This window comes from Equus caballus, chromosome 5 (genome assembly GCF_041296265.1).
Source record: "Equus caballus isolate H_3958 breed thoroughbred chromosome 5, TB-T2T, whole genome shotgun sequence".
Lineage (NCBI taxonomy): Eukaryota > Metazoa > Chordata > Mammalia > Perissodactyla > Equidae > Equus > Equus caballus.
The window spans coordinates 76,471,752-76,499,737 of record NC_091688.1 but is presented as its reverse complement, the minus strand read 5'-3'; the positions used below and the strand labels follow the sequence as shown (position 1 = coordinate 76,499,737).

General features: G+C 38.4%; 1 protein-coding gene across 2 annotated transcripts; it reads right to left on the bottom strand.

Annotated features, from left to right (window-relative positions):
• Nucleotides 1–226: 226 nt before the first annotated feature.
• GCLM (glutamate-cysteine ligase modifier subunit) lies at nucleotides 227–21,841 on the bottom strand. 2 transcript variants are annotated; one of them, XM_023641603.2, is made up of 7 exons: nucleotides 21,290–21,841; nucleotides 16,646–16,711; nucleotides 15,282–15,366; nucleotides 11,520–11,579; nucleotides 10,305–10,507; nucleotides 8,814–8,928; nucleotides 227–4,502 (listed from the first exon to the last, which is right to left on the bottom strand). In XM_023641603.2, exons 1-7 carry the CDS (start codon nucleotides 21,413–21,415, stop codon nucleotides 4,333–4,335), a joined length of 825 nt encoding a protein of 274 aa, XP_023497371.1. In that variant the 5' UTR covers nucleotides 21,416–21,841; the 3' UTR covers nucleotides 227–4,332. The 2 variants fall into 2 exon arrangements, with proteins under 2 accessions (XP_023497371.1, XP_023497372.1); XM_023641604.2 differs by having other exon boundaries at nucleotides 1,192–7,080; nucleotides 21,290–21,793.
• Nucleotides 21,842–27,986: the final 6,145 nt, after the last annotated feature.

Below are 27,986 nucleotides of genomic sequence, written 5' to 3'. Positions count from 1 at the left end.
AAGTCATCTCAGACAAACTTGACCTAGAAAGATTATGCCCAAAGACCTTCAGTGAAAGAATTACTAAGGACATACTTAAGCAAGAAAAAGGTGAACTTAAATGGAGTAGGAAGCAGGAATCAACAGTGAGCAAAGAAACAGGGAAAACAGAGCTGTGTCAAAATAAGTAATGCTTACTATAAAACATGAACCTTCTTAAAATGATGCACCAACAGACACTAAAACCTTGTATTACATTTTATACATTTATTCATCTCTGAGGGATACATACTACAGTTTTGTTTGACTTCTCTGGTAGTGAAACTACATACAGCCATATCCTGATATATTTAGGGGATTTGGGCAAGTTTTAGTCTCTTTCATAAAACGTTGACTTTTCCAGCCTTACCTACTCCTGTCTCAACAGAAGCCATTCAATATACGAACAAGCTCTTGAAGAAATTTTCACTGAATTTCTAAAGTCTACATATAGGGGGCTGGCCCAGTGGCCTAGAGGCTGTTTGCGTGCTCTGCTTTGGCAGCCCAGGGTTTGTGGGTTTGGATCCCAGGTGTGGACCCACACACTGCTCATCAAACCATGCTATGATGGCATCCCACATACAAAAAATAGAGGAAGATTGGGACAGATGTTAGCTCAGGGACAATCTTCCTCACCAAAAACAGTAAAAACATTAAAAAAAATAAAGTTTACATATAAACTGATCATCATTCAACAAAAGCATATTTACAAACAAGTCGAACAAGGGCCTCTGCCCAGAATGCCCACCCACACCTCGTCCTCTGATCTGACTCCAAGGCTAATTTCTTCTGGGGACCCTTTCTTGTCCTTACCCTGCTCCCCAGCCCCACTTCTTTCCACGTGTCCCTAATTGCTTTTCACCACTTCTGTCATGAAGAGATGCAGCCTTTCGTTGCTCTTGTCCACGTGCAGATCTCTCTCCCCACAATATACTATGTGCTCCTTGAAGATACGGTGGTTTTTCATCTGTGTCTATCTGCCAACACCTTGCCAGTGCCTGGCACATAATAGGCATCCAATAAATCTTTGTTAAATGAATGCATGAATAGCTTTATGGCTTGGATATTTAAAAATTATTCACAATTTATTTTCAAATCCTATTCAGTTTGAGTTCAAATAGTTCAAAATCAATATAATGTTCCAGGATGCTTGCAACTATTGAAACAACTCAATGAAGAAATATACAACTCACACTTTATTTTAATTAAATTCATAATAGAGATAAAATTAAAAAACTATTATAAATATTTAATGTTTTATATTTTGCCTTTATTTTATACTATACTACTACATACACATAAAAGTAGAGTTATCTAATTAAAACATTTCCCCTTCTAAGTGTATTTCTAATTCTGAAAACCATAAAAAATATTAATGCAAGTTATGTTACATATTTTTCAAAAATAAAACTGACATCTATCACCAACTTTATGGGAAAATGACATGTACAAGTTCTGGTACATTAGGAACTCTAAAAAAAATAGACTTAGAATCATATGTTGGTATATTTGAGCATGAAAACACAAATGGTTTAAATTCTCATTAAAAGAACTTCAAATTTCTCTAAATATACATTTGGCAGAAAGATGAACTGTTGGCCAATATACAATAAATATATCAATTGCTTACATTCCCAAATATTAAAAATGCTAGGTGGAAAATTAGAAAGAAAATCTGTTGTACAAAAGAGACATAATTGAGCCTTAAACCTTTTGTCACTGAAAATCAAGATCCTATTTCAGTTACTACTTGGCTCTGGTAGGGAAAAGTCTAAACCATTCATTCAAAACAGAATAACTTTATTTCCCATTTCACACACAGCCGTCTAAATAGTCTTTTTTGAGAAAAGAAAAAGAAAAATTCTTAGCTATTATTTGTGATCCGAGTTCTAGCGCCGGCCATCTTGGCACGGGTACTCGATTAGTACACCGGCACGATGTGGTCTTTGGAATTTACACCACATGAACATATTTTATAAGACACCTTGGTTCTTCTGGTGACTACAGTTTCCTGGATGGGAATTCCAAGTTACAGTACGTTGTGTTAAAGTAAGGCTCCAGTGTATTTTGGAAATGTAATAACAAGTTGCAGCTTCTTTTCATGTTTACTGGAAAAAAACAATTATATAAATTCTTTCTACCTTGGGTCACTGGATACACATCTGCTTAGAAAACATATGTTATATACACTATTGATAACTAAGCTTTCAACTTTAAGCAATTCTTTAAGCAATTATTTGGTAGTATTACCGCTCTTTATTTTATGGCTTTTTAAACATTAAGTCCTTCAATATCTGAAAAGTATTCACTATATTCTGATAGGTCATGGAAAAAAAAGATGTGAACATCAGCTTGGAAAATTACAGTCTTAGAAAAAAATCAATTTTTCAAAAAAGGTTATTCAGTAACAGAAATTAAAGGTACAGAAGTGAAAAAAACAAAACACTCATCTAAAAATTCCATACATGATCCCCTTCACAAAACGAATCTATAATCTGGCGTCTTTGTCAAGAGCGGGGGAAAAAGCACACAGTAAAGCTCTTGCTGAAGTTTGGATACATTAGCAACATAAGCTTTTTTTCCATTTTCAAAATAAACCTTCAATCTATTTTTCTAAGTCTAGTGTTTTAAAAAACAATAAATGTGATATTAAAGTTTCCTCTTAAAATATCTTGACTAATTCCTGTAGAGGCTTAAATTAAAATGAGCATTTGTTTAAAGACTTATGTTATATGAAAAATGTTGTACATTTCCAAATAAAAAAGTTAACTATATACATTTAATAACATTACATACAATTAATATAAAGGCTCTATCAGGCTTTAGGAAGCTCAAAGTCTAAACAAGTTTTAACAGGCAAATCAGCTGATTTCAAATTATAATTCTAATGATCAAATTATGCAAGCAGTAAATCACAAAACCTTACTTAGGATAGGAAAAGAGCCTAGTGTATTTATTTTGGATATGGAACCACAGTTCTTTTCCCTAAGTTGAAAAAAATCGAGCAAACTTAGTTTTATATATTAATTTATGTATATAAAATTAGTTTAGTTTTATAAACCATGTATTAAGATACATGATTTCAAAGTATTGATTGAGATGCAAGTGATTTTTTAAAGAATTTTTCAAACTATTTGGGTTACAGATACAAATTTATAGAATTAAGGAGACCTATAGTATATATTAAAGGTCACAGCTTATTTATTTGCTATTTTCTGGTTCTTAAACTAAAGAGGAATTATACTAAATGATCTATAGTCACTTCTAGCTCTAAAGTTTAGATTATACTGTTTTGCTTTTAAATAGTTAAGACTGTATCTCAAATGAAATTACCTAAACAGACAACAATGGCCCTGAATTAAAGATTTTTTTCACCCCTTTTCTGGCTTTTAGACCCTCATAGTCAGTTATTAGTGGGGAACAAATACCCCATGTTTTACTCAACTGATTTTTAATCCCTGTGCCCTGTCCTCTCTCCAGAGCCCACAGTGCGCAGCACATAGTAAGTGCTCAATACTTATTGAATATTCTTCAATGAATAGCAAAATATTAAGGATGGATGAAGAATTAAAAAGCATCTGGAGGTGGTAAAAGTTACTTTTATAAAAACCCCCAAACAATAATTTCAAAGCTTCTAGTCTCCTTTTCAGATTTACTTTGGTTTGTCTTTATAAATAACAGCAAGAGAAAATATGGCACAAGAATACCAGGTTCAATCATTACAGGTAAACTACAAGCAAGGACACGTAAAAAAATTTAAGTTTCCATTCATGTATTGAAGAAATGAATTTTATTAACACTATTAGTAGATCCCAGCTACTCCAGTTACTCCGAGATATAGTCATCTTATCAATGACAGGAAAAATACCTTGCAGTATTTCAGTTTGAACAATTCTAACTAAGTTGCTTTATTATACTATAGAATCAGAAGCAATTAATGAATTTTTTTGGAAATCAAAAATATGTATATATATATTACCCTGATGCCTAGGCCAAAATATATTTAACAACAAATTTTCTTGATTTCTATTATTCATAAAAATAAAGGAAAAATATATTGCAAGTATTTTCTTTATAGACAATTTCAATTAGAAAACAATAGTTTAATGAAAACAATACAGTGGTTCATCTAAGTGAACTGACATGGAGGCAAGAGAAGTATTAAAACTTGACAGACAACATATTGTCAAATGTAATTAAAGACGACCTGCCCCAGTGACACCCCTTCAGGCAGTAATTAAACTTTTACACATCTCAATTTTATCTGATATTAAAGGAAAATACAAGTCAGTAGGTTATGATCCTAAGTCGTAGCTACGAGCCCCTTCTTTTAGCTTGTAAGATGTAGCCTTTTGATTTGATGATTCCTCTGCTTTTCACGATGACCGAGTACCGCAGCAGCCATAGGGGCACCCACTCGTGTGCCTGAATGCCAGGGATGCTTTCCTGCAGAGCTTCTTGGAAACTCGCTTCAGAAAGCAGTTCTTAAAAATGACAACAACAATAACAAATAAAAACCCAACGTGTTAAATTAGAAAATAAAAGCACTTTACTATGTGGGTAAGCATTTCTATACAACAAAAGAAATACCTCAGAACTGAATATAAAATATGCTTATCCTTAATCTGCGCTATGAATCTGAACCAGAATATTAGAAAGACCCAGGCAGTTCTTTTCAAAGTATCTATTCCTGTCCCCCCACCCATTTAATTCATAACTTCTGGTGAGTGGAGCCTGGAGATCTGCATTTTTTAAAAGATCTCCAGGTAATTCTAATGTAAAGCCACGGAAAATATAGGAAAGTACAAAGAAGGAAAAAAAAAGTCCACCCATAATCCTATCAATTGGAGACAGACCCTTTCCATTGCCATGTATTTCAACATTTTTTCTCTATCTTCTCTCTCTCCATATCTTACAAAACTAGAAATCACACTGTAGCTACAGACTAATTTACTTATTTTTTCCACATATATTATGAATATTCTTCCATGTAATTAAATATTCTGTGAAAGTGTCATTTTTAATAATTCTCCCAATACTACATTATACAGACATTGTAATTTATACATTTAATGTTGGCCAAAAATGTAGGTTTTTCCTAATACTTTGCTGATAAACATAATGCTATGCTGAACATTCTTAAAATGCACGTTGGCTATGGAATGACAGGGTCAAAGCACAAATACTACATTTTTAAGGCTTGATACATAGTATATTGCCAACTACTTTCCAGAAAGGCTGTACTTCACACTTCCACCAGCAGATGATAATGTTAGAGTGCTAATCTTGCCACATCCTCACCAGCCATCAGTTAAAAAATCTTTGCCAATGGTTATCTTTTGATGTGCATTTCTCTGATGAAATCATTATTTTCTAATTTCACGTTTATGTCCAAGCCCTCTACTACTGCTCTGATGTCCCACTCCCTTCCTCACTTCCTCTTCTCCAGCCACACTGGTCTCCTAGTTGTATCCTGAAATCCACAAGCACTTTCACACCTCGGGGCCTCTGAATCAGCTGCTCGCTCTTTCCTGAACACTCTTCTTCCAGATACTCACACAGCTGTCTCCCTTCTTGCTTTTCTGATTAATGATTAATGTCTCTGATTTATGTCAACTTAGCGGAGAGGCCTCCCTGACTACCCTGTATAAAATAACAACCCCTAACCTGGGCACTCTTCTTCCTCAGCCAACTTTTCTCCATAGCATATACCACCACTTATCACATTTAACGTGTGTCTTATTGTCCATCTCCTCCATTAGAATATATATTCCATGAGACCTGGGATTTGTCTGACTTAGTCCTTTATCTCCAGTACTTAGAACAATGCCTGTCACATAGTAGGTACTCAAATGTCTGTTGAATCAATCAATATGGAAAGATTCCACTGGGGTCCGAACCAACCATACAGATAGGGATTAAATATCTATACGGTGTGATTTGGGAGCACTAAAGGACCTGTCTGCTCCAAATGAACTGCTGTGCTATTTGCACAGCATCAACAGTAAACTCTTAGCAAACGTTAGCTATTATCATGTGCTAGGCACTTTTCTGAGTACTTTACTTGTATTAACTCACTTAATCCACCAGTTAACCCTATGAGATAGATATTATTTTCCCCCTTTACACGCGGAAATTGAGGCAGAGAGGTGAGAACACTTGCCCAGGGTCAAACAGCTAGTAAATGGTAGTTTTCATAAACAGAACACAAATGCCTCTTTGGAAACGCAACGTTAATACAGATTTGTTTATCAGATTGTCTAACAGAGAAGAGGACCCTAAGGAACAGAGGCATAATACAGATTAGATTTAATGGGAGTAGGGGGGAGGGGTAAAGTAAATAAAAAGGGGAAAGTTCTAAAGTCAGGATCACTTACTTCACAATTTTACCCTGACTGTCGTTAAACTGTTACCACAACTTCTAGGACAAAGAGTAATGGAAAATAAACCCTTTCTGACGAATAAGGGTAATTTTAAAACAGAAGAAGGCCTTTAGGGGACGTATAAACAAAATTCTATTTTAGATAACAAGCAGAGTTAAATGTTTTACAACTTGATTGCTTAAAAAATAAAAAATATGACACATCAAAGAACTCTGCTACTCATTAGCTTAACTACATACTTTTAATTCAACTACATTAACTCTTTAGAATCCGTAAACTCGACACGTCTTTTAAGAGAATTTCTTCATTATGGATCAAAGTGTCTGAAGATTCATTAATGGTGTATGTAGGATCAGCCTATAAATTCTAATCAAAGGATTTAGAATTAAAATTGAAAGACAACCAAGTGTCAAATTATATCAGTAATACAAAAACATAAAAAAAGGATTAATTCTCTTATCTTATAAAAATATACAGTATATTTTGTCATAACAATCACATATTAGCACATGAACCACATGCCAACATTTAGATAACATGGTAATAAAATACTAGACATCTTAGTCTTTTCCTATTTCCTTTCCTACTGGAAAAAGGATAGAGTCTTTTTCAAGTGGAGTGAGAACTGGGTACAGGCTCATCCATCAGCTGTTGGTAACAAACGCTGTTGGAAGAGCCCCTGCAAAGTAAACAGATAAATGATACATCTGCCAACACATGGAAAATTAAAATTTAAATAGTTTATATTTCAGAATAAATCAGCATAGCATTTCTTTATTAGATTTTCACTAAAATGACTTTTTTTAAATGAATCTAATTACTTACTTGTGAAAGCTCTACTGAAGGAGGAGGCAAAAGTCATTGTCTCCTGTTCTGGTATCATTTAAATGGAAACTGATAAGAAAGTATGGTTTTCAGGCTGAAATACTCTAACACATTTTCAATCAGAGAGATAGTACAGTAGAGTGAGAAAAGGTTCCAAGTTTAGCAGGACCTAGGTCCAAGTTCAAACTTTGCCCCATGCCAGGTGAGTGAGCTTGGCTAGTTTGCTAAACTCTGAGGCTCTACTTCCTCAGCAATATAACGCCTGGTTTCAGCCGTTGGAGGATTACAGATAATCTGAGGCATCTAGCATGATGCCTGGCATTGAGGAACAATAATTATTAAAACTCCTCCTCCTCTTCCTACAAAACAGTGAGAAAATGAGAATGAGGCAGATTGCTAATAAACAGTCTAAAGACTTAGGAGGTTATCCATTAAGCATCCTAAAAATAAACAAGGTGAATCAAACCACCAATATCATGCCATCTTTTCAGACATGGAAGTAAAAGCTGAATGCTTTTCCTTCAGGAATCACCTATAAAATATAATTTCCTCCAATAGTTATTAAACTAGAATCTCTATAAAATGTAATGGAGATTTAAAACTTTCACAGGACATTTCTCACTTATGACTATACCAAAAATACTGTTTCAGAGAGCCTATACATTTAGTAAGTAAAATTCCTCCTCTGCTCCCTTTGCAACACTGAAAAAATGGGAATGGAGCAGACAGCTAATAAACAGTATAAAGTGCTAAACATTCTCTTCCTAGCTTTCCTAGCTATCTTGTAAAATGTTGATAAAAAATTATTCTATAGAAGGACAGGCCATTCTCATTAATCAAATTTTTCTGATTAATGCCAAACATATATATCTTGATAGTAATAATTAATAAAATCCTAATCAATTACTTATCCTAAGATGCTTTTAAGTTTTAAATTAAATTTGTGTGTGTGTGAGGAAGTTTGGTCCTGAGCTAAAATCTGTTGCAAATCTTCCTCTTTTTGCTTGAGGAAGATTGTTGCTGAGCTAACATCTATGCCAACCTTCCTCTATTTTATAAGTGGGACACTGCCACAGCACGGCTTGGTGAGTTGTGTGTAGGTCCACACCTGGGATCTGAACCTGTGAACCCCAGGCCACCGAAGCAGAGTGTGCAAACTTAACAACTACACCACTGGGTCAGGCCCTCATATTAAATTTTATCTGCCTCTTTTTTCCAAATATTTACCCTCTTTAATTAAGTGGCTCTTTGGTGCAATCTTTGCTGTACTAGCCAAGATTATATGAAATCCTATTTAGAGTATCTTAAAAGATCTTTTCTGTATAGCTTAACATTTATAAACCTCAACAGACTGGATATTCAGGAAATGACTCTTCACCTTTTTTCCCATTGGCAAGAAGGCAAAACTAAAGCTCCCGGAAATTAAACTAAAGGCATATATGTTTTGAACTAACCATTAAGAATAGTTCTAGGTAATAGCATTGTACATTTATTACTGTACACAATTAAAAACTACATTTTAACAGGTAGCTTCTTGTAAGATAAAAGCTCATGCTCAATCTCTGTAAGTGAAAACATCAGTCTTACCTTTTGGATCATTATGAGTCAACAGCTGTATGTCAAATTGTTTAGCAAATGCAGTCAAATCAGGTGGCATCACACAGCAGGAGGCAAGATTAACCTGGTTACTATTTGGTTTTACCTAGAAATGAAAATAAAATCATGGCATCTCCACTAAATTAAGTAATACAAAAAGTAGAAAGCAATAAAAGGACTCAATTTTAGAACATGGGAAATATCATTCTACAGTGCTTAAAGTTTATAAAATAGTTTTATATGAATATATTTATTAATGTATGCTTTTCTAACATGTTAGTGGTAACAAGGAAAGGAAAACTGCTGTAGGAGGGGGGAAAGCCAATCTAGTACTGCACTACTGAAAAGTCTCCTGCTGGAACCTGCAATCTAACACATCTGCCTCGGAAACAAACATGATTCTAAGCGTGATGGTTCTAGCCACGGATGGAATGTGTCTTAAAGGTAGAGAAGCAAATAGAAATGATAAGTATATTTAATGTTAAAGTATAAAATATGGCTGTTAATCAGAGACATTTTGAAAAAGAATTAGTAATTTCTAATAGCTGCCCTGGTTAATTCATAAGTACATTCCAGACCACCCAAGTCTTTCCAGCAGGATCTTAGCCACATTCTGGCTATCACCAAGTCAAAGGGAGAAGGGACTTGTCTAGGGTCTTCCTGTCCATTAAAAACTGAAAGCTCTGGGGGCTGGCCCTGTGGCCGAGTGGTTAAGTTCGCGAGCTCTGCTGCAGGCGGCCCAGTGTTTCGTTGGTTCGAATCCTGGGCGCGGACATGGCACTGATCATCAAACCATGCTGAGGCAGCATCCCACATGCCACAACTAGAAGGACCCACAACGAAGAATATACAACTATGTACCTGGGGGCTTTGGGGAGAAAAAGGAAAAAAAAACAAAAAAACCCCTGAAAGCTCTGAAAAGGAGAAGGCTGAGGATGAAGTACAAGGAATAAAGAAAAATACTGAGAGTAAAGGTAAAATACTAGTAAGCAACTTCTCTAATAATTTTGTAGGTTATTAGGCCAGAGAGTGGAGGGTGACTCATTTATGACACCTATTCCACATTTAGTTGTGTGAACTGTCTTATAGATCTTTAAATAACTTTCATCAAAATATTTGTTATATATGATATTCCTTTACTTAGGAAATTAGAACCATGGCCTAATAATACCTAAAGAAAAATTAATGTTTTTATCACATAAGTAAAACTGAAGGAAACAGCCTTAATTCATTTGGCTATGAATGCTTCAATACACATTTTCTAGTGTTTTTACCACTCATTTTAAATGAGATTAAGTTCAATTAGACATGTATTTGAGGGGGGAAAAATCGAATGCTTTAGATAAAGCCTGCCTCAAAACTCCCACATTTGGAACAGTGACCCACAGTGAGTGTCCACTGTGTGCATGATGCTCAATGGTATGCAGCAAGGACTAAGAGACAACTTCCTCCCAGAGGCATCGTGATCTAGCCATCCTTTACCTGTGCCCACTGATACAGCTGTTCCAACTGTGTTTTGTCTAGATCAGAGGTACCTATGGCAACAATCTTTTTGCTCTGAACTAAGTTTTCTAATTCTTCCCAGTAAGGCTGCAAATGCTCCAAAGAAAGATTAACTCCGTCTTCAATAGGAGGTGAAGCAATGATCACAGAATCCAGCTGCGCAACTCCAAGGACTGAACAGGCTGATGTGCAGGAAAACACAAAGAGGATAAACGTTTGTTACATATAAAAGCAAGTATTTCTAATGTCCTTCAAGCCTCCCATTGAATTCTGTCCATACCCTTCACAAGTTTTCTGTATAACAGATTTCCTTCAGTTTCATAATTTACCTGTCATTTAGAACATTTCCATCTTTTAAAAAAATCTAAGTACCCATTCATGTACTTGCTGTGTGGCAGACAAATGGGTTTCTTTGACCTGCCTCCTTCCTGGGGACTCACAGCTACTACATGCTCTTCCTTTTGGGGAACAGGCCTCCTCCTTGTTTCCTAAGCCCCAGGATTTTTTGTAGCTTCCTTATCTGCATAAAACTTTCTTCTTCAGTTCTGCTAGTATCACATATGGATGATCACAAGAATTCTGACTTAATACTCTGTAATTGGTAGTCACAGCACTGAATAAAGCTTGAGACTCTGAAAAACTGAATTTATGGTCTTAATCGGTATTTATAGAGGTAGATAATTTCTTAATTTCCATAAAAATAATTTAAGAGTTTATTTTTAATGATTATTGTTCACTCTACAGTCATATTAAGGAGCTAATTATTTAAGTGTTCAACATATATAAATACCGGAAGAATATTTTAAAAGAAAAAATACTGAATAACTGTAATATCACAATAACCTAACCAAGTGCTGAAACAGATAAACATGCTGGTTTTTTGTTGTTGTTTTCGTACTTCATCTATAGTACTACAAGGGTTAAGGATATGATTAAGAAGAATTTCTATCTCCAAACATATAGTTAACATTTGATTATGTTACATCTTTTGCACTCCTCTTATATATCAAAATATGACCCCATGTAAGTCAGTATGCTTCTGTGGAAGTCTTAAGAAATTAGGCTAGAACTTTAAAAGGTAAAATTGGAATGAGCTTATTTTCTTTTCTACCTGGACCTGAACACAAGATATAACTAATATACCCACACTAAGTTAAAGTCCACTATGAAGATAAAAGTTACAGTTTTGCTTACCCATGTCAACTGCATTTCTAGTTGATGATGAAGAGTTGGATCCTACAATGAACAGTTTTGCTGAGTAACAAAGAAAACAAAAGTGATTACCACATTTGGGTAACACTCTACTACATAGTATTAACACTGCTAACAATACTAAGATGACAGATAATCCTGAATGAGTTATTTTTCTTTCCTAGTAACATTATTTTATAGTTTTCATTTTAAGACATTAAAGTATATTCCCATTGTAATTTTTTTTTTTTTGAGGAAGATTAGTCTTGAGCCAACATCCACTTCCAATCCTCCTCTTTTTTGCTAAGGAAGACTGGCCCTGACCTAACATCTGTGCCCATCTTCCTCTACTTTATACATGGGACGCCTACCACAGCATGGCTTGACAAGCAGTGCTAGGTCTGCACCTGGGACCCGAACCGGCAAACCCCAGGGTGCCAAAGCAAAGTGTGTGAACTGAACCACTGCACCACCAGGCCAGCCCCTGTAATTTTTAAATTATATGCTAGTTGCCAACAAATATCTGTTTGTCAACACAAAAAAGCAAATATTAATTTCCCATTTATTAGAAGGTAGATCAGATAAAATATAGAAACAATTACTCAATACATATATTTTTATGAGTTAAACATTAATGGAGCACATTGTATACTTTCTCCAATAAACTAAAATCTATATAAACACTAAATTAAAATTACTTGTAATGAGGAGAAAATTGGAAAAAACCCCAACAATCCCACCTTCCTAATATAATCATTTCATTTTTAGACATTACCTTCTAGTTCTTGATCATATGAAGGAGGGTATAACATTTTTTCACTTCTATTTGGTTTACCTTTAAGTAATAAATATATATTTTTTACACCTCTATGCAGTATTTAGTTATCTTAAAAACCTTTTTATCATAATAGTAATGTACTCACTCTAGAAATGAGGAAAACCTTTAAGCGTAGAAAGACCAAAAAACTTGCCAATAGACATTACTGAAAGCAATTACTGTTTAGATTTTTTATACTCTGTATTTTTTTTAATTTTTATTTTTTTGAGGAAGATCAGTCCTGAGGTAACATCTGCCACCAATCCTCCTCTTTTTGCTGAGGAAGACTGGCCCTGAGCTACATCCGTGCCCATCTGCCTCTGCTTTATATGTGGGACACCTACAACAACAGCATGGCTTGATAAGCCATGTGTAGGTCTCAGCCTGGGATCCAAACTGGTGAACCACGGGCTGCCTAAGCAGAGTGCACTAACTTAACCACTATGCCACTGGGCTGGCCCCTATACTCTGTATTTTTAATGAATAATTTTATGTACTCATTTTTAACAGTTGAACACTGTTCTGTAATTTTTTCTTTTTTGAGGAAGATTAGCCCTGAGCTAACATCTGCCACCAATCCTCCTCTTTTTTGCTGAGAAGACTGGCTCTGACCTAACATCTGCACCCATCTTCCTCTACTTTATATGTGGGACGCCTGCCACAGCATGGCTTGATAAGCAGTGTGTAGGTCCGCACCTGGGATCCCAACCGGCGAACCCCAGGCCACTGGAGCAGAACGTGTAGACTTAACCACTGCACCACTGGGCTGGCCCCTGTTTTGCCATTTTAATAGGGTATAATTTATTAAATGAGTTCCTGCTTTTTGAACATTTAGGTTAGTTCCAGTTTTTTGTTATCACATATAATGCTGAGATAAACATCTTGGTAACTTTTGTTCAACTTTATGCTGAAGCATTTCCCAAGGACAAATTGTCAGAAATGTGAGTATGAGTCAAAGGACATATCTTTTTTTGTGAGACTTGTTCTATTTTATTTACCTCTGACTTTATAAAAGATTTGTACCAGTTCACCAGAACACTAAAAGTTAGGAGTTGCTCTCCTAACAATATAGGATGCTATTAAAAAAAATATATATATATTTTTGTTGATTTAGTAGGTACAATATATACCTGCCCAGGACCACGTTGATTGGCATTTCTTTGATTACCAGGAAAGCTGAGTAGTTTTCTATATTTATGAAATTGAGGCTTTGGCTTGATTTCAACTCAACTTTATACATACGTATTTACTTTATGTAAACTCATTACTCAAAAATCTAAATTTACTCAATAGACAAATAGGTGAAGTAGTAGGAGAGCGAGAAGAGAGAAAATCAGAAAGGGGAATGGAGAGAAACAGGGCTAATGAAATACCCGTATATAAAGTGCCTGGTGTTCAACATATACAATTTTTCCTCATACAACCTTTCTTACATGTGTCCTTTCCTTTCTACTGCTAGGTAATCTTCCTAAAACACTGCTTTCCTCATGTTACATCTCTAAAAGCCATCACAGCTCCGCTAGTGGGTGAGAGCCAATCTTCCCCACGCAGTCCAACCTCAGCTCCCAGAATTGTACTCCATGAAAACTCTCCCCACCACTCTCCCTCTGGCCAGAATTCACGCCATGTGAAATGCTCTCCTCTCTGAAAGATGAGGCATTTTTCGGTAAGTCGAGAGAGGAAAGCTCTTCATATGGGGAGAATTTTGATGCTTATCAAAATCTCTAGCCCTCCAGGAACTGAGGACAACTTGTAAGAGCTCCAATATGGATCTACATCATGAGGAACTAAAATCAACCACTGAGGAAGTGTTGCTGTTACTTCCTTTCCAACACAAATAGCACGAGAAATTAACAGAAAGAAATGGGTTTTGGAGTCAGGTACACCTGGATGGATTCCTGCTTCAACCACTCACTGGCTGTATGACAACGTTCAAGTTATTTAATGTTACTTGTGCAATGGGAATAAGAAACCTTGCAGAACTGTTTTGAGAATTACATGAAGAAATATAACCAAAAAGTACCAAGTACACTGTCCAGACAAAGCAAGACTCAACAAATGGTAGTTATTATTATTAGAGTCAAAAGACAGTGCCCTATCTCATGTTATATGTCCACCCCAATAGTAATAAAATAACAACCACAACACAACCACAGATGGTAATAAATAGCTACCTAGCACGCACTTTGTGCCAAGCAATGTGCTAAATGCTTCTTTTATTTCATCTAACTTACAAAAGAAGCCTGTGAAACAGATGCACCCCATTTTATAGATGAGGAAACCAAGGCTCAGAGCAGTTAAATAGTGTGTTAGCCCAAGATTATACCAGTCAGTAATCTGCACACCTGGGAATTTCAATCTAGTTAACCTCAAGCTTTTGATGGCTATGCTGTGCTGACTATCAGATGAGGGCAACAGTGCACTTTTTCATTCCTTAAGCTTTGCAGAGTCTCTGGAAAGTAGTAGCCACTCAATACATTTGTTGAATGGGTATAACATGTATTTTATTTCTGTTCATAAATCTTGTTGCCCAGACTTCTTTCTACACTCCCAGGTGACCTTAGCCATTGCTTAGCACTGTCACACCAGGAAGGGAGGGGTATGCTTGCTTTGGGCAGACACTGCTCTTAAGCCTTTTATTTCTTCCATTTCCTTCACCTTGATCTTTACTGCTCTGAAGTCCAAGACATAAATCAACGAGAACATCACGAAGAACAGCAGGGCAAAGTTCTATTCTGACTCCACTGAAGTAGCCAACACTGACCTCCTATAACTCCCTCTTAGAGCTGATATTAAAATTATGTTAAAAAAAAGAATCTTTATATTTCCCATACTTAACGACTGAGTCGCTCAGACCAGAAGCAAAGAAAGGCTTATTCCCATGCCTGACAACACCTCACTATCACTTGCTCTGTATAACAAAATAAAGTGTAAAGGCTGGACTTTACCAGAAACTTTCATTTCTTCTCTTTCATCAGGATTTATCTTTTCTACTGCGTGAGACACAGTACATTCCAAGACGTCTGGAAATTCCTATAATAAACAAATGATATTTACAATAAATAAATATAAAATTAATGTTTCTGATTAGCTATATATTTTCTCTTGTCCATAATGCCCTGTATAAGTAGAGAACCCATAAGACAACAGTGTTTTTAACCTGAGGCCTGGATGGGCTTCATAAGGTTTGAAAAGTCCTGAAATAAAGGGAAAATGCTGTGTGTGTGTGCACATTTTCAGAAAAAGTGTCTCGTTTTGATCAGATACTCACAGAAATGCATGATCAAAAACAAACAAATGGGGGGAGGGTATGTGAAGAGTTAGAACCACTGGCGCAGTAAATAATTTTACTTAGAAAAGAAACCAATGAAAAACAAGAAATATTATCCATCCTGGATAATGACGTGTTAAAAACTCTCCACATCAATCACAAACATTTTTTTTCTGAGTACAATAGAAAAGCTAAAGGCCGTTCCAATTCATTATAATGAAAAATTTATGAATAAAATGTTAGGACACATAAATCAGAAACATATTAACTCACATTTATAAGATTAAAACAAAGTAAACAGTGAGGGCTTTCCCCTGATTCTTGAGCACATTAAAATGCCCGGCACATATCAGGGCTCAGTAAGTGTTTACAAGTCATGCATAGAGTGAACGGTCATTTCAGAGAGACAGACTGATCAAAGATATTAATCAATGCCTGCCTAGCAGCTATAGTTATAAACTTGCAGTATGCTCAGGGAAACAAGTATTTCTAGCACACGTCCTCTGCTATACTTTCAAAGTATGTGTAATTTGTCATGAGCCTTTGGCTGAGTTGGATTCCAAAGAGTGGTTTACAGACAGGTGTTTTGTATATTAACATTTATGATAATAGCCATATACTGACTGACATTTAATGAAACACAGTTCCTTACTGTTTCATCAGAAACTGATAAAGAATTATTTCTAGTGATGGTATTATTGGAGTGATAGTCTACCAAAGCAATCTACCAACCAAAACTGTTTGACAGTCATTCCTCTACTAGGCCAAATATAAACTGCAACAGAACACACGGTGAGGAAACTATCGTAGGAACTGAGCACAGAGAATTCAAACATCTCGTCTAGTAGAAGGGTTGGCCACAGAGTGAGATTTTCTGTTTTTTGCTTAAGCCTCCTGAGTCAGACTGCCATCTCAGCAGATCAGCCCCAGGGAGTCGTGACCTGCCTCTCTGACTTCCCTATCAGAACTGAGGACATTTATTTCCTGCTTACTTCACTTCCCTTTTGAACTACATGATTTCTTCATTCACATTTCACTCACCCTGACCAAATCCGGGCTGATCTGGGAACTCCACTCATTCAAGGTCTTTTGGATACAATCTCGAAGCTGCAAAAGGAAGGCATTTTGAAGCTGTTAATCAAATTCTATACACTCTTCTGTAGTACTTCTACAACAAGAATGTGTTAGTTTGATAAGTAGGAAAAAGAAGATATCAATAGGAAATAATGCCATACAAACCAAAATTTTAATTCTACAAGGCTTTTGTCTCCTTCAACAAAGATAAATTTAGACCTGTTTTTATCCTCTTAATTCTCACGTGTTCTTGACAGCAATATCTAATTATTTTAAGTGTTTTTGTACCAATGAAACTTTAAGTAAACTTTTGAGACATAAAAGCATTCATAAAGAAACAAAAAAAAATCTCAAGATTCATATCCGTGGCCGAGTGGTTAAGTTCGCGCGCTCCGCTGTGGCGGCCCAGGGTTCGGATCCTGGGCGCAGACATGGCGCCGCTCGTCAGGCCACGTTGAGGCGGCGTCCCACATCCCACAACTAGAAGGACCTGCAACTAAGATATACAACTGTGTACGGGGTGGGGGTGGGGGGTGTTTGGGGAGATAAAGCAGGAAAAAAAAATAAGATTCATAAACTTGGATCCAAGCCCAGCCAGCCAGGCTAGAATTAACACTAACCATTATGCTATATCTCTCAAAGACAAACAGATGATTGTCTATGTGTGGCCAGAGCACCTCCTACATCAGATTCACCTGTGGTGTTTATTAAAAATTCAAATTCCTGAGCCTCATCCTAGACCTGCTGAATCACTCTCTAAGGGCAGCAGAACTTGCATTTTAACAAGCATGCCAAGTAATCGATATATACTCTAAAGTCTAAGAACCACCTCAGTCATATCTTGCAGAAGTCAACTTGCATGACGTCAGTCCCTAAGTCATTTCCTAACACTCGGGTCCACTTCCAACCTGTCTTTAATGTTTTCTTACATAAACAAACAAAAAAATGTTTTACACTGACATTATAGTATGTTGCAAATTCATTAAAGTGTTTACTCATATTTTATCTCTTATATCAGTGTCTTTCAAACTTATTTGATAAGGGTCCAAAGTAAGACATACATAGTGAGTGAGGACCTCCATACATAGAACAAAAATCGACAATTCACTATATGCCAGGCACTCTGATGGCTTCTATTCTGTTAAGCAGAAAAAAATAAGCTGCTCCATGACTTACTAAACTGATTTATGACCACTAATGGGCCAACACTAGCAGTCTGAAATCAATGCCTTATAAATATCCAAGGGTACAGTGCTTTGCATTGTGGGCAATCAAAGAAAAAATAAATGTGTAACTAGAAGCAAGTCCCTGAATTGCAAAAGCACTTTCCTAATAGCAACAACAGAGACTACACTTCTGAACTATCTGATCTATGACTGCTTACGACAAAAACTGATAAAAGCACTTTACTGCTTCTATCTTACTACAGATAATTACAAGGGACAACTGGTTTATCAATTCAAGAGCTCAGAGTCACCTATGTTAAGATTTACAATCCACAACGATTTATGTGCTATCCACAATAACCCAAATGAATTCAATTTACAAAGTCTAAGTCTTTATGGAAGGTATATTTATAATCAAATTTAAGTCAGTAGATAAAAATTAGTTGATAATCATTCCAGACAGAATTACAAGGCAATATTCTTTTTTTTTGGTGAGGCAGATTGTCCCTGAGTTAACATCCCTTGCCAATCTTCCTCTTTTTGCTGAGGAAGATTAGCCCTGAGCCAACATTGGTGCCCATCTTCCATTTTGTACATGGGATGCTGCCACAACATGGCTTGATGAGTGGTGCTAGGTCCACACCCGGGATCTGAACCTGCAAATCCCGGGCCACCAAAGCTGAGCGCATGAACTTAACTGCTGTGCACCAGTCTGGCTCCTACAAAATTCTTTTAAAAATTAGTAAAAGTTGAGGCAGCAGGACCAACTAGAAGTTAACAATTCCATCAGGAGTGCTTTGGCTCAAATCATGGGAGAATTTTTAGAAAATTTCCTCTGGAAGGATGGCTCATTTGCATACTTAAGGCTTTCCTGATGAATTCCTTAATTCAGGAAGTATGTCTTCAGAGTATTCACCCCCTTCTTGAGAAACCATTTCTCTAATTAACCTTGGATGCTGCAAAATGTCAGGACAAATCAGAACAGTCCAATGCCACAATAATATGAGAAATTCATTGACTATATCACAAGCCTAGTGATTTTTAATCTTTTATATGTTACCTATACTGACTGAACATTAACCTTGTACTTTTTTGTTCTCTGTTCTCATCAATCTTATCACATATACACTTTATCACCCAAGGTAAGTATCATTATCATTTAGTATATCATTAGATCTGCAGTTGTATAAGAGTTTTAAAAATACCACATGATTCAATTGGTCAAATATCCATAGAACAAAGAATTGGGCAAAGCAGTCCTACAATGGCCCATTTAAAAAACAAGATTTGGGGGCCAGCCCCGCGGCGGACTGGTTAAGTTCGCACGTTCCGCTTCCGTGGCCCAGGGTGTCGCCAGTTCGGATCCTGGGTGCAGACATGGCACCGCTCATCAGGCCATGCTGATGCAGCGTCCCACAGAGCACAACTAGAAGGACCCACAACTGAAAATACACAACTATGTACCAGGGGACTGGGGAGGAAAAAGGAAAAATTAAATCTTTAAAAAACAAGATTTCATAAAATTCTAGTGAAACAAAAAATCTGGGCAGAGATCACTGAGTTAGGGAAAAAGAAACACTACACCTACAAGAGGTCTTTTAGGAAATTTAGTTGAACTCTACTCAATGTGTAAATTTTCTCAAAAATGAGTAATTTATTCAGTTTCTTTATTCAATGAGGTTAAACTGTTTCAAGTAACATATTCTAATTTGGAGCTCTGGTTGTTACAAAGTCCTTCTTTACAAAGAAACAAAACACTCATCGCCCATTCTACCTAAGTTGTCACATTTACTCTACAATATGCTGCCATACCTTCAAGTTCTCCTGAAATGTTTTCTAGTTTCTTTAGTTTTGTCTCTTGTATGCAGCACCCAAAATAAAACATACAAACTAGAATTAATCCTTTGAATAATGTTTTTCAAATTGTGGGGTGTGACTCACTGCATTAGGAAATCAAATTTTTAATAATTAGAATAGAAAAAAAACCAGAATACGCAGTAAAGGTTAATATCTTTTCATGGGACCTGTGTGTGTGGGTGTGTGTATAAACTATGAACTTTGGATTGCAAGGACTGCAAGGTAAAATGCATTTCTTACTGGGTGTGCTGTCAAAAAACTTTGAAAACCACTACTTTAGACTGTGTTGTAGTGAGATGAGAGACAAAATTTCACCCCATATCATCAATATACATGCAAACTGCTCTGTTGAACCATCAGCCCTGGAGGAAAGTAAAGGTCTAGGACTAAACACAGAAATACTTATCTTTGGGAGAAACAATTCAAGTGGGGGTGGTTTAAACAGGACAAGACACACAAACCAGTTGGAACCTGGACACAGAATACGGTACGAATTCTGATTCCATTAAAGTTACACCCAAGAGTCCTCATCTCCTGATGGGTGCTCTCTCCCAACCCCAGGCCAGGGTACAGGTCGAGTGCACACGCAGAGGGATGCCAGGTGCTGCTACACAGCACTTTACCAACGCCTTACAGAAAAGGGCAGAAGCTGCGCAGGAATATAGAGCTGAGAACATCATAATGTGACAGAGTTTAGGAAGTTTTTTCCTTTTAATCCACATTTGTTTTATCTTTCCGACTGAATGACATGATAAAGGAGAAAACTCCTCTATGGTGTTTTCATATATGTGAGGCTTTTAATCCTCACAACGACCTGATGCAGACATTATCATCTAACTTCAAATTTATGTGAATAGACTTCCCAAAGTAACTTTCCCAAAGTCACGGAGCTCCTAGATTAAAGGTTTATTTATTATTTCTTAACACTAAAATCGTCCCATACAACCAAGATGCCTCAGCAATTAATAGTGCAGTCAATGATTGACTCTCCGCTCAGGAATGACCAGCCATGTAACAAATATGTAACAAGTGTATAATTCGAGATTGATCTCTGCCGCTTCAAACTAGTGAGTAGTCTTTAGGCCAATAAACTGAGGCAGATTTAATTTTCGGCAAGAAAAATATATACCTTATTGCAAAGCTGAATTTGAGCTTTCAGTCATTTGCCTCACGGCAACAGAGACACTATGGTCAACATCCTAAAAGCTAAGTGGATTATTATTACTACTTCATTTCAACCCTCGAAAAGATCATCTCTAAACTACTTCTGTCCCTGGACCCCGTGGGGGGAAGGGAGCGAGGTGGGGAGAGGGGCCGGGCGGGGAGCTGGCCTTCTCCGACCCCCGGCCCGGGAGAGGCATCTAACAGGTCTGAGAGCGGCTGTCGGCCCCGAGCACTGATGGAGGCGGCCCTCGGGGTCAGCTGCACCTGCCAAGCTTTCCAAGACGCCTGGCGCCGAGCAGCAGGTGTGGCTGCGAGGTCGCGCCGACCGCGGCCGCAGCCTCCTCCCGCCGCCCGAGCCTCTCCCCGCGCCCGCCCGGTCCGCCCGGGAGCCCGAGTCGCCGCGGGCCGCACTCGACCGCCTCACCTCCTCGCTGTGCGTGGACGGGCACTTCTTCCGCAGGCGGCCCCAGTTCAGCAGGTTCCCGGTCTGCAGGTGCAGGGTGCGGGCCCGCGCCAGGAGCGCCCCGGCCGCGCGGCTGTCGGTGCCCATGGCAGCGGCCGACGGAGCGGGCCCGGCGGGGAAGGAGGCCGCCCGGCAGGACGCGGGGCCCGAGGCCGGAAAGCCGAGCGCGAGGCTGCCCGCCCCGCGCGGCGGGAGCTCGGCCTGCGCTCGGGCCCGAGGGAGGCCGGGGGCGGCGCGGCGGCGGCCCGGGAAGGACGCGCTGGTGGCTGCGGCTCCCGAGACTGCTGCCGCCGCGGGAGGGCTGACTTCCAACTGATGGAGCTGTTTCCTGGAAGACAATGACTAAGCAGAAATCGCGGCGGAGAAAGTGCTTCGTAACCGTTACCCGTCCCGCGGCGGGGCGGGGTGGGGCGGGACGGCGAGCTGGCTGCCGGAGGCCGGGCGCGGGGGACTGGCCCTCGGCCTGCGGCGGGCGTGGCGCCGGGCGGCGGGAGGGCTCGGGGCGCGCGGGGCGGGGCAGCGCGGGGCCCGGCCCTCTGCAGGGCGCCCCCTGCCGGCCAGAGGGCGGCTCGCCGGCCCGCGCCCCCTCCACCTAGTGCGGCCCGCGGCGTTCGCGGCATCGCCTCCTGGCCAATGGGCGGTCACGCTGGTGATTTCCTTACACACCTCTTTAAAAAGACAGCCGAGATATCTACCCAGGCTTTGAAGTACTCGTTGGCTTTAGTTCTGAGGAGCAGGTGTTAATGCACAAGTGCCCCTTCTTCTCCTTTGCTTTGCTACTCTCTTAGTTCATTTCCTTTCTCAAGGACTTTCCCCGGAGCTGTTCATTTTTGTACATGTCCATTGATTAAGGTCTATTGCTTTACGCTATTTGTGCGGCAGTGTGTGAAGTCAAAGAATAAGGCTTAATCTTTGCCCTTGAGAAACTTAAACTCTACTTCCAGAGACAAAGTCTAAGCATATGAAACAGTAAGTGATAACATGAGACCTTCATAGAGCAGTTTCCAGATGAGTTCAGATGAAAGGACCCCTTAAACCCGGGAGATCAGGAAAGACTTATCACCCATTCCCATAGAGGTGTTGTGATTCTTTACTCCTAAGAAATTGCATATATGGCAGACTTGATATCAACCTCAAGTTGGATATTTATTGAGCCTTCCTCAAGAAACCTTTACTTTCGTTGAAAGTAATCAGATATATTAAAAGGCAAAATGCTACTGAAAAAAGAGATGAATTCTAGTTGGTAAGAGTTAGAGGAGGGATGGAAAAGAAGCTCCTTCTAGCAGGAAGTTAGAAATTGAGCCTGATCTTGAGTAAATATTTATTGGCTAAATGAAGGTGAGGAACAATTCATTGAAGGGCTATTTTAATTGATGTAAACATTTGATTCTTATGCTGAATTTCCCGTGGCATCATTTCTTGGCTTCTTGTATATTCTCGAATGCCATGCATATAATACTTGATTAAAGCTTAGAGGTTACATCTCCTAAACTATTAGACCTACTGGTCACTGACATAAACCTACATGGCTTGTAAACCTGACCTTACCAGGTACTGGCTTTTCAAACTTAGGTCACTTAGTCTCTCTGTGTTTCACTTTCTCCAATCTGGGCAGATGATGGTGTAAACCATATGAAATTGCTGATAATTGACCATTTTTGATCTACAGAAATGGCTTGTTCCCATGGTTCCACCTAATACAGTATGTACTACATTGGGTAGGTGTGAGGAATTAATGAGAGAAGAAAAGCCCTTAGTACAGTATTTGGTTCATAGCAAATGCTCAGTGAGAGCTGCTGTTACCAAAGCCTCTGCTCTTTCCCCCGAACCTAGTTCTCACAACGTTGGCAAAGTCCTGACATGAATTCACAGGAGCATCATCTTATGTTTTTAAAATTTACATATGTAAAGTCATTTACTCTTCACAGCAACTCAGATAAGCAACTTGTTGAAAATCTCACTATTAATAAGTGTTGAAGCCCCAATCAAAACCTAGACCTTTCATCTTCAAACTCCTTACTCTTCCATACTATGATTTACTTTATGACACAAAAAGTGTATTTATTGAGGTGCTCTTAATTCTTGAATGTGTGTGGGTGTAATTTATATGCTTTTTTGCTCGTACAGCTTTATTTTACTATATATTATACTTGATGATACCCTTGCCATGACACCACAGTTTTGGGAGAGGGAAACTTAATCTTCTAAATTTATTTGGTGAAAAAAGAAAAAGAATGCACAGTCAGAAGAACTTTATTATACGCTATTATTTTGAGTGAGTCTTTTTTTTCCTGTCTATGGAAGAGGAGTAATAGCGCTAACATTTCCATCTTTGGGAATAGTATAAATTTTGGTTTTAGATGTTTTAAAATTCTTCTGAAAATGTTTGTAAATACAAGGAGTCACTAACATCAACTGCTCTTTTTTTAATTCTCCTTGACCTTTCCCGGATCTGATACTACTGTTGTCTGTGCTCTCCTTTAAAAACCACTGTCCTCACTTGACTGATAATTGTGGGGACCTGGAAATGGCCACCCCAAGATATGTCTCTTTGGCATGAGGATTATTTGAGGCTGGTTTCTTTGCAGACAGGAAAGCAACTGAAAAGTAGAATTTACTTACCCTTTTGTAAGAGACATTTACATTGTAAAGGAACTCTCCATCTGTAAAGATAGCTCTAGAAACTCTTAATCAATGGGGAAGGCAAGGACTTAAATCTGCATTTGTTTATTGTGCTTGTCTGGTAACCTCCTGTAACTGACTTCCCTCCCCCTCCCAACGTTGGCATTTCTTTAAGGATTAAGCATCTTTCCTTAGGCTAGGAATTGATTGCTACGCTCACCTGTGACCACCCAGCTCGAGACAATAGACTTGCCTCCTGCTACGCCCTCCGAGATAGCAGACCACTACCTGCTGTGTCCATCAAGTGCTGTGCCGACAGGGCAATCTTGTGACTATTGTGGGAGGAACATTTCAATCATATGTGAAACACCCTGTTTGGGGGTATATAACCACTCTGTGCACCCCACTTCTTCGTGGCCTTTCTTCCTTCTGGAAGAGAGGCCCCGGACCATGGTTCCTCATAAAGCTTTGTTTAATTTTCTCTTCCTATTCTGTCTCATGTGAATTTAATTCATTCTCTGGCCAGACGAACCCACTTTGGATAGAGGAAATGTCTTCCTCCCCTACATAATATACTACACCAGAGGTTCCTCAATATATTTGATCACAGAACGCTTAAAAAAATTATAATCTACTGTTGGCAGCCCAGTAGGAGCTCATGAGCTGTAGGTTTTTAGATTAAAGCAGACAGTAATAATGGTCTCATGGATGAATTGTTTTAGGAAGTCATCACATTTTCATTCATAATCTACTTTACTTTATATAAGAGCAAATAAAATTTGAGAATTAAAATTCATTTTACCTTATTGGGGACTACCTGGCACATTTTATTCTTAATAAGGTAAAATGGATTTAAATTCTCAAATTTGGGGTTAATTCCTGAAATTAGTGTAATTGCTGTGTTTGTGTTAACCATATTCAGGAGCCACTCATTGGGTCATGGCTACTCTAGAAGTGAGGGTTTTTAAAAGAAGTTCTCTAGGATTTTTCTAAAACCCAAATTCTTTGGAAATAATACAGTTGTCACTGTATTTGGCATACAATTTGGAGGAACAGACCTGTGGTTTAAAATAGAGCATGAGCAAGTGCAGAGGAATGGAAACACCCACAGCATTTTCTGAAGACAGGAAAGGGAGAGGCCTCCCTTGAGCACGAGTACCCCTTGAAGGTGAAGGGAATGGAGGAGTCATTAATGGAGGACACTTCTCATCAGGTTGAGCCTTTTGGGTTTGATTTAAGAAGCCTCTTGACTTTGAGTAAAGCAGAGTCTTGACTCCAACAATAAGTAAGAAAAAAATGTATCCTGAAAATAATATTCATTTATTCAATAGATATTTCTCAAGTGTCTAATACTTGTCAAGAGCTAGACTAGGCATCACAGATTCACAGTGAGCAATTTATGGTCCAGTGGAGGAGGCCGATTTTAATCATATAATACAATAAATGTAAAATTCTAGTGTGGTTGTAGGAGGGGTACAAATATAAGTCTAAAAGTGGTATGTAAAATTGTAGTGGGAGGTCACTCAATGCCGGGAGACCAGTGAGAAGACTCTGGTAGTCATCTAGGCATGGGTTAGTGAGAACCTGGCCATGGTCAATGAAGGCTGTGAAGATGCGTGGAACAGAATATGTGTGCTTTCATTTTGCCCTAGTTAGTAGAAAAGAGAGAAGTCAGATTATCACCGTGGGGTTAGAAAAACTGATGAGATTTACTTAGAGCAAGCAAAATAGAAAATAGGGAACAGAGAAAAGTCAAGGAGCCAAAACGTAGCAATTAGCCTTTTCATATTATTTTTCCATACTGATAAGAGCAGAGCAAAACTGATGAAATCCTAGCACCGTCTGCCCCTCATTTATTATATCCAGTTTTTAGGTAAGCGCAGTGAGCTGAAGTCACTTTATGGTAATTATCTTATACTCAGCGTATTGAGGATTACAGTGGTCCCACCTTATGCAGCGGGATACTTTCCAAGACCCCAGTGGATGCCTCAAACTGCACATAGTACCCAACTCTATGTATACCATGTTTTTTCCTATACATACATACCTGTGATAAAGTTTAATTTATAAATTAGGCATAGTCAGAGATGAACAACAATTAATAAGAAAATAGGACAATTATAATTGTAATATAATACTGTAACATAATATAAATACTGTAATAAAAGTTACCATAGATCTTAGCAAACTCAGCATATGATTTTTCTTTCCTTATTAAGTTGAGAATTTTCACCCTTTCACTTAAAGGAAGCACTTTATGGCTTCTCTTTGCAAACATCACTTCTCTTGCGCTTTGGGGCCATTATTAAGTAAAATAAGTGTTACTTGAACACAAGCACTGTGATACCAAGACAGTCGATCTGATAACCCAGATGGCTACTAAGTAATGGGCAGGTAGCATATATGGTGTGGTGGATACACTGGACAAAGGGACAGGGCAGGAGGGTGGAAGATTTCATCATGCCACTCAGAACGGCAGCCCAATTTAAAACTTCTGAATTGTTTATTTCTGGAATTTTCCATTTGATAGTTTTGGACCACGGTTGACCTCGGGTGACTGAAACCTTGGAAAGTGAAACTGAGGATAAGGAGGAACTACTGTATAGGATGTAGCCAAAGGAATGACCTATTTGTTCATATAGACAGTGTGCCTGCTAGGACAAATCAAGTGCCTGGCGCATCGTAGGTGCTCAATAAATATTTGTTGAATGAATGAATGAATGAATGAATGAGTGCTATTTTGGATGGTTTGTTTCAGAGCTGGGATGAGTGTCCACATGTTGGTTATTCTCTGAGGTCACAATCATCCAGATTACTCATCCTCACTTAGCTGCTGTTGAACTGTTGCTGCAGCAGCTGGAGCCTCGTGGGAGAAAAGGACCCCAAGCAATCCTCTTTTCCACATCCTCCAACCCTGGCCTCACCTCCCCCTGCCCCATTTATGCTACTGAGGAGTCTAGTCAAAGGGGAAAGCAGCCCTCTCTAAAAAGTAGGCAGGATGGGCAATCCCATGTAGGTTGTGCCTGCTGGAAAAAGGGAAGTGGAATTAGTCATTCACAGGCCTTGTCATACACAGGATCCCAATAATGGCATGAATAGCATTTATTCAACCAGTCAGGAAGTCTTATTGAATAGCTAATGTATCATCTAAGGACTATTCTAAGGGATTTGGACTGGCTCTTCAAGACAGAGATGTTTCTTACTTTTAGTACAGAAGACATATAATAAATAAAACTTTAAAATGATTTCAATGAATATTTAAGGCTATGAAGAAAATAAAAGGATATTGTGATGTATGGGACATTGGCAATCTTGATAACAATACCTATAATCTGTTCGTTGCTATGCCCAGGCCATGTGTACTTGAGTTGTACCATTAACAGTTTCAACTGCTGTGTTTTTCCATTATTGGGAAGAGAAGATCTAGAGTTGAGTTACTTCTACCAAGGAGAGTGAGCAGATTTTTAATGAGGCCATGTAGAGAAGCAGCCCTTTCCTGAGCGTCCCTCTGGCTTTGGGGTAGGCCTGGCTCAACTTCACAAAGCAGGTCTGATCCATTCTCATGATATCAGACAGCTTGACAAGAATTCTGGGCAGCAGTCTCCTGAAATTCCAATATTTCACCCTGAATAGGGCATAGTACCCACAGACTCCCTGGGTAAAATGGCCAACCATCTTCTGGAAAATCCAACCATGATGATATCTGAAAATGAAGATTAAATGAAATTCTGGGCTTTGGACTCATTCAGAACTAGGTTTGATTTCCAATCCTCTCTCTTCCCTCAAAGGTTGGACTCTGCAGCCAGACTGCCTGGATTTGAATCTGAGTTCTACCACTTAGTGGCCTTTTGACCTTGACCAAATTACTTAACATTCTGTAACTCGGTTTCTTCATCTGTAAAATGGGTCTAATTATGGTATGTTGTTCATGGTGGTGTTGTGAGAATTAAATGAGTTAAAACCCAGAATGATCTTAGAACAGTGCTTGGAACACATCCAACAAATGTTAGTTATGTATATGTTTGTGTGTGTGTTT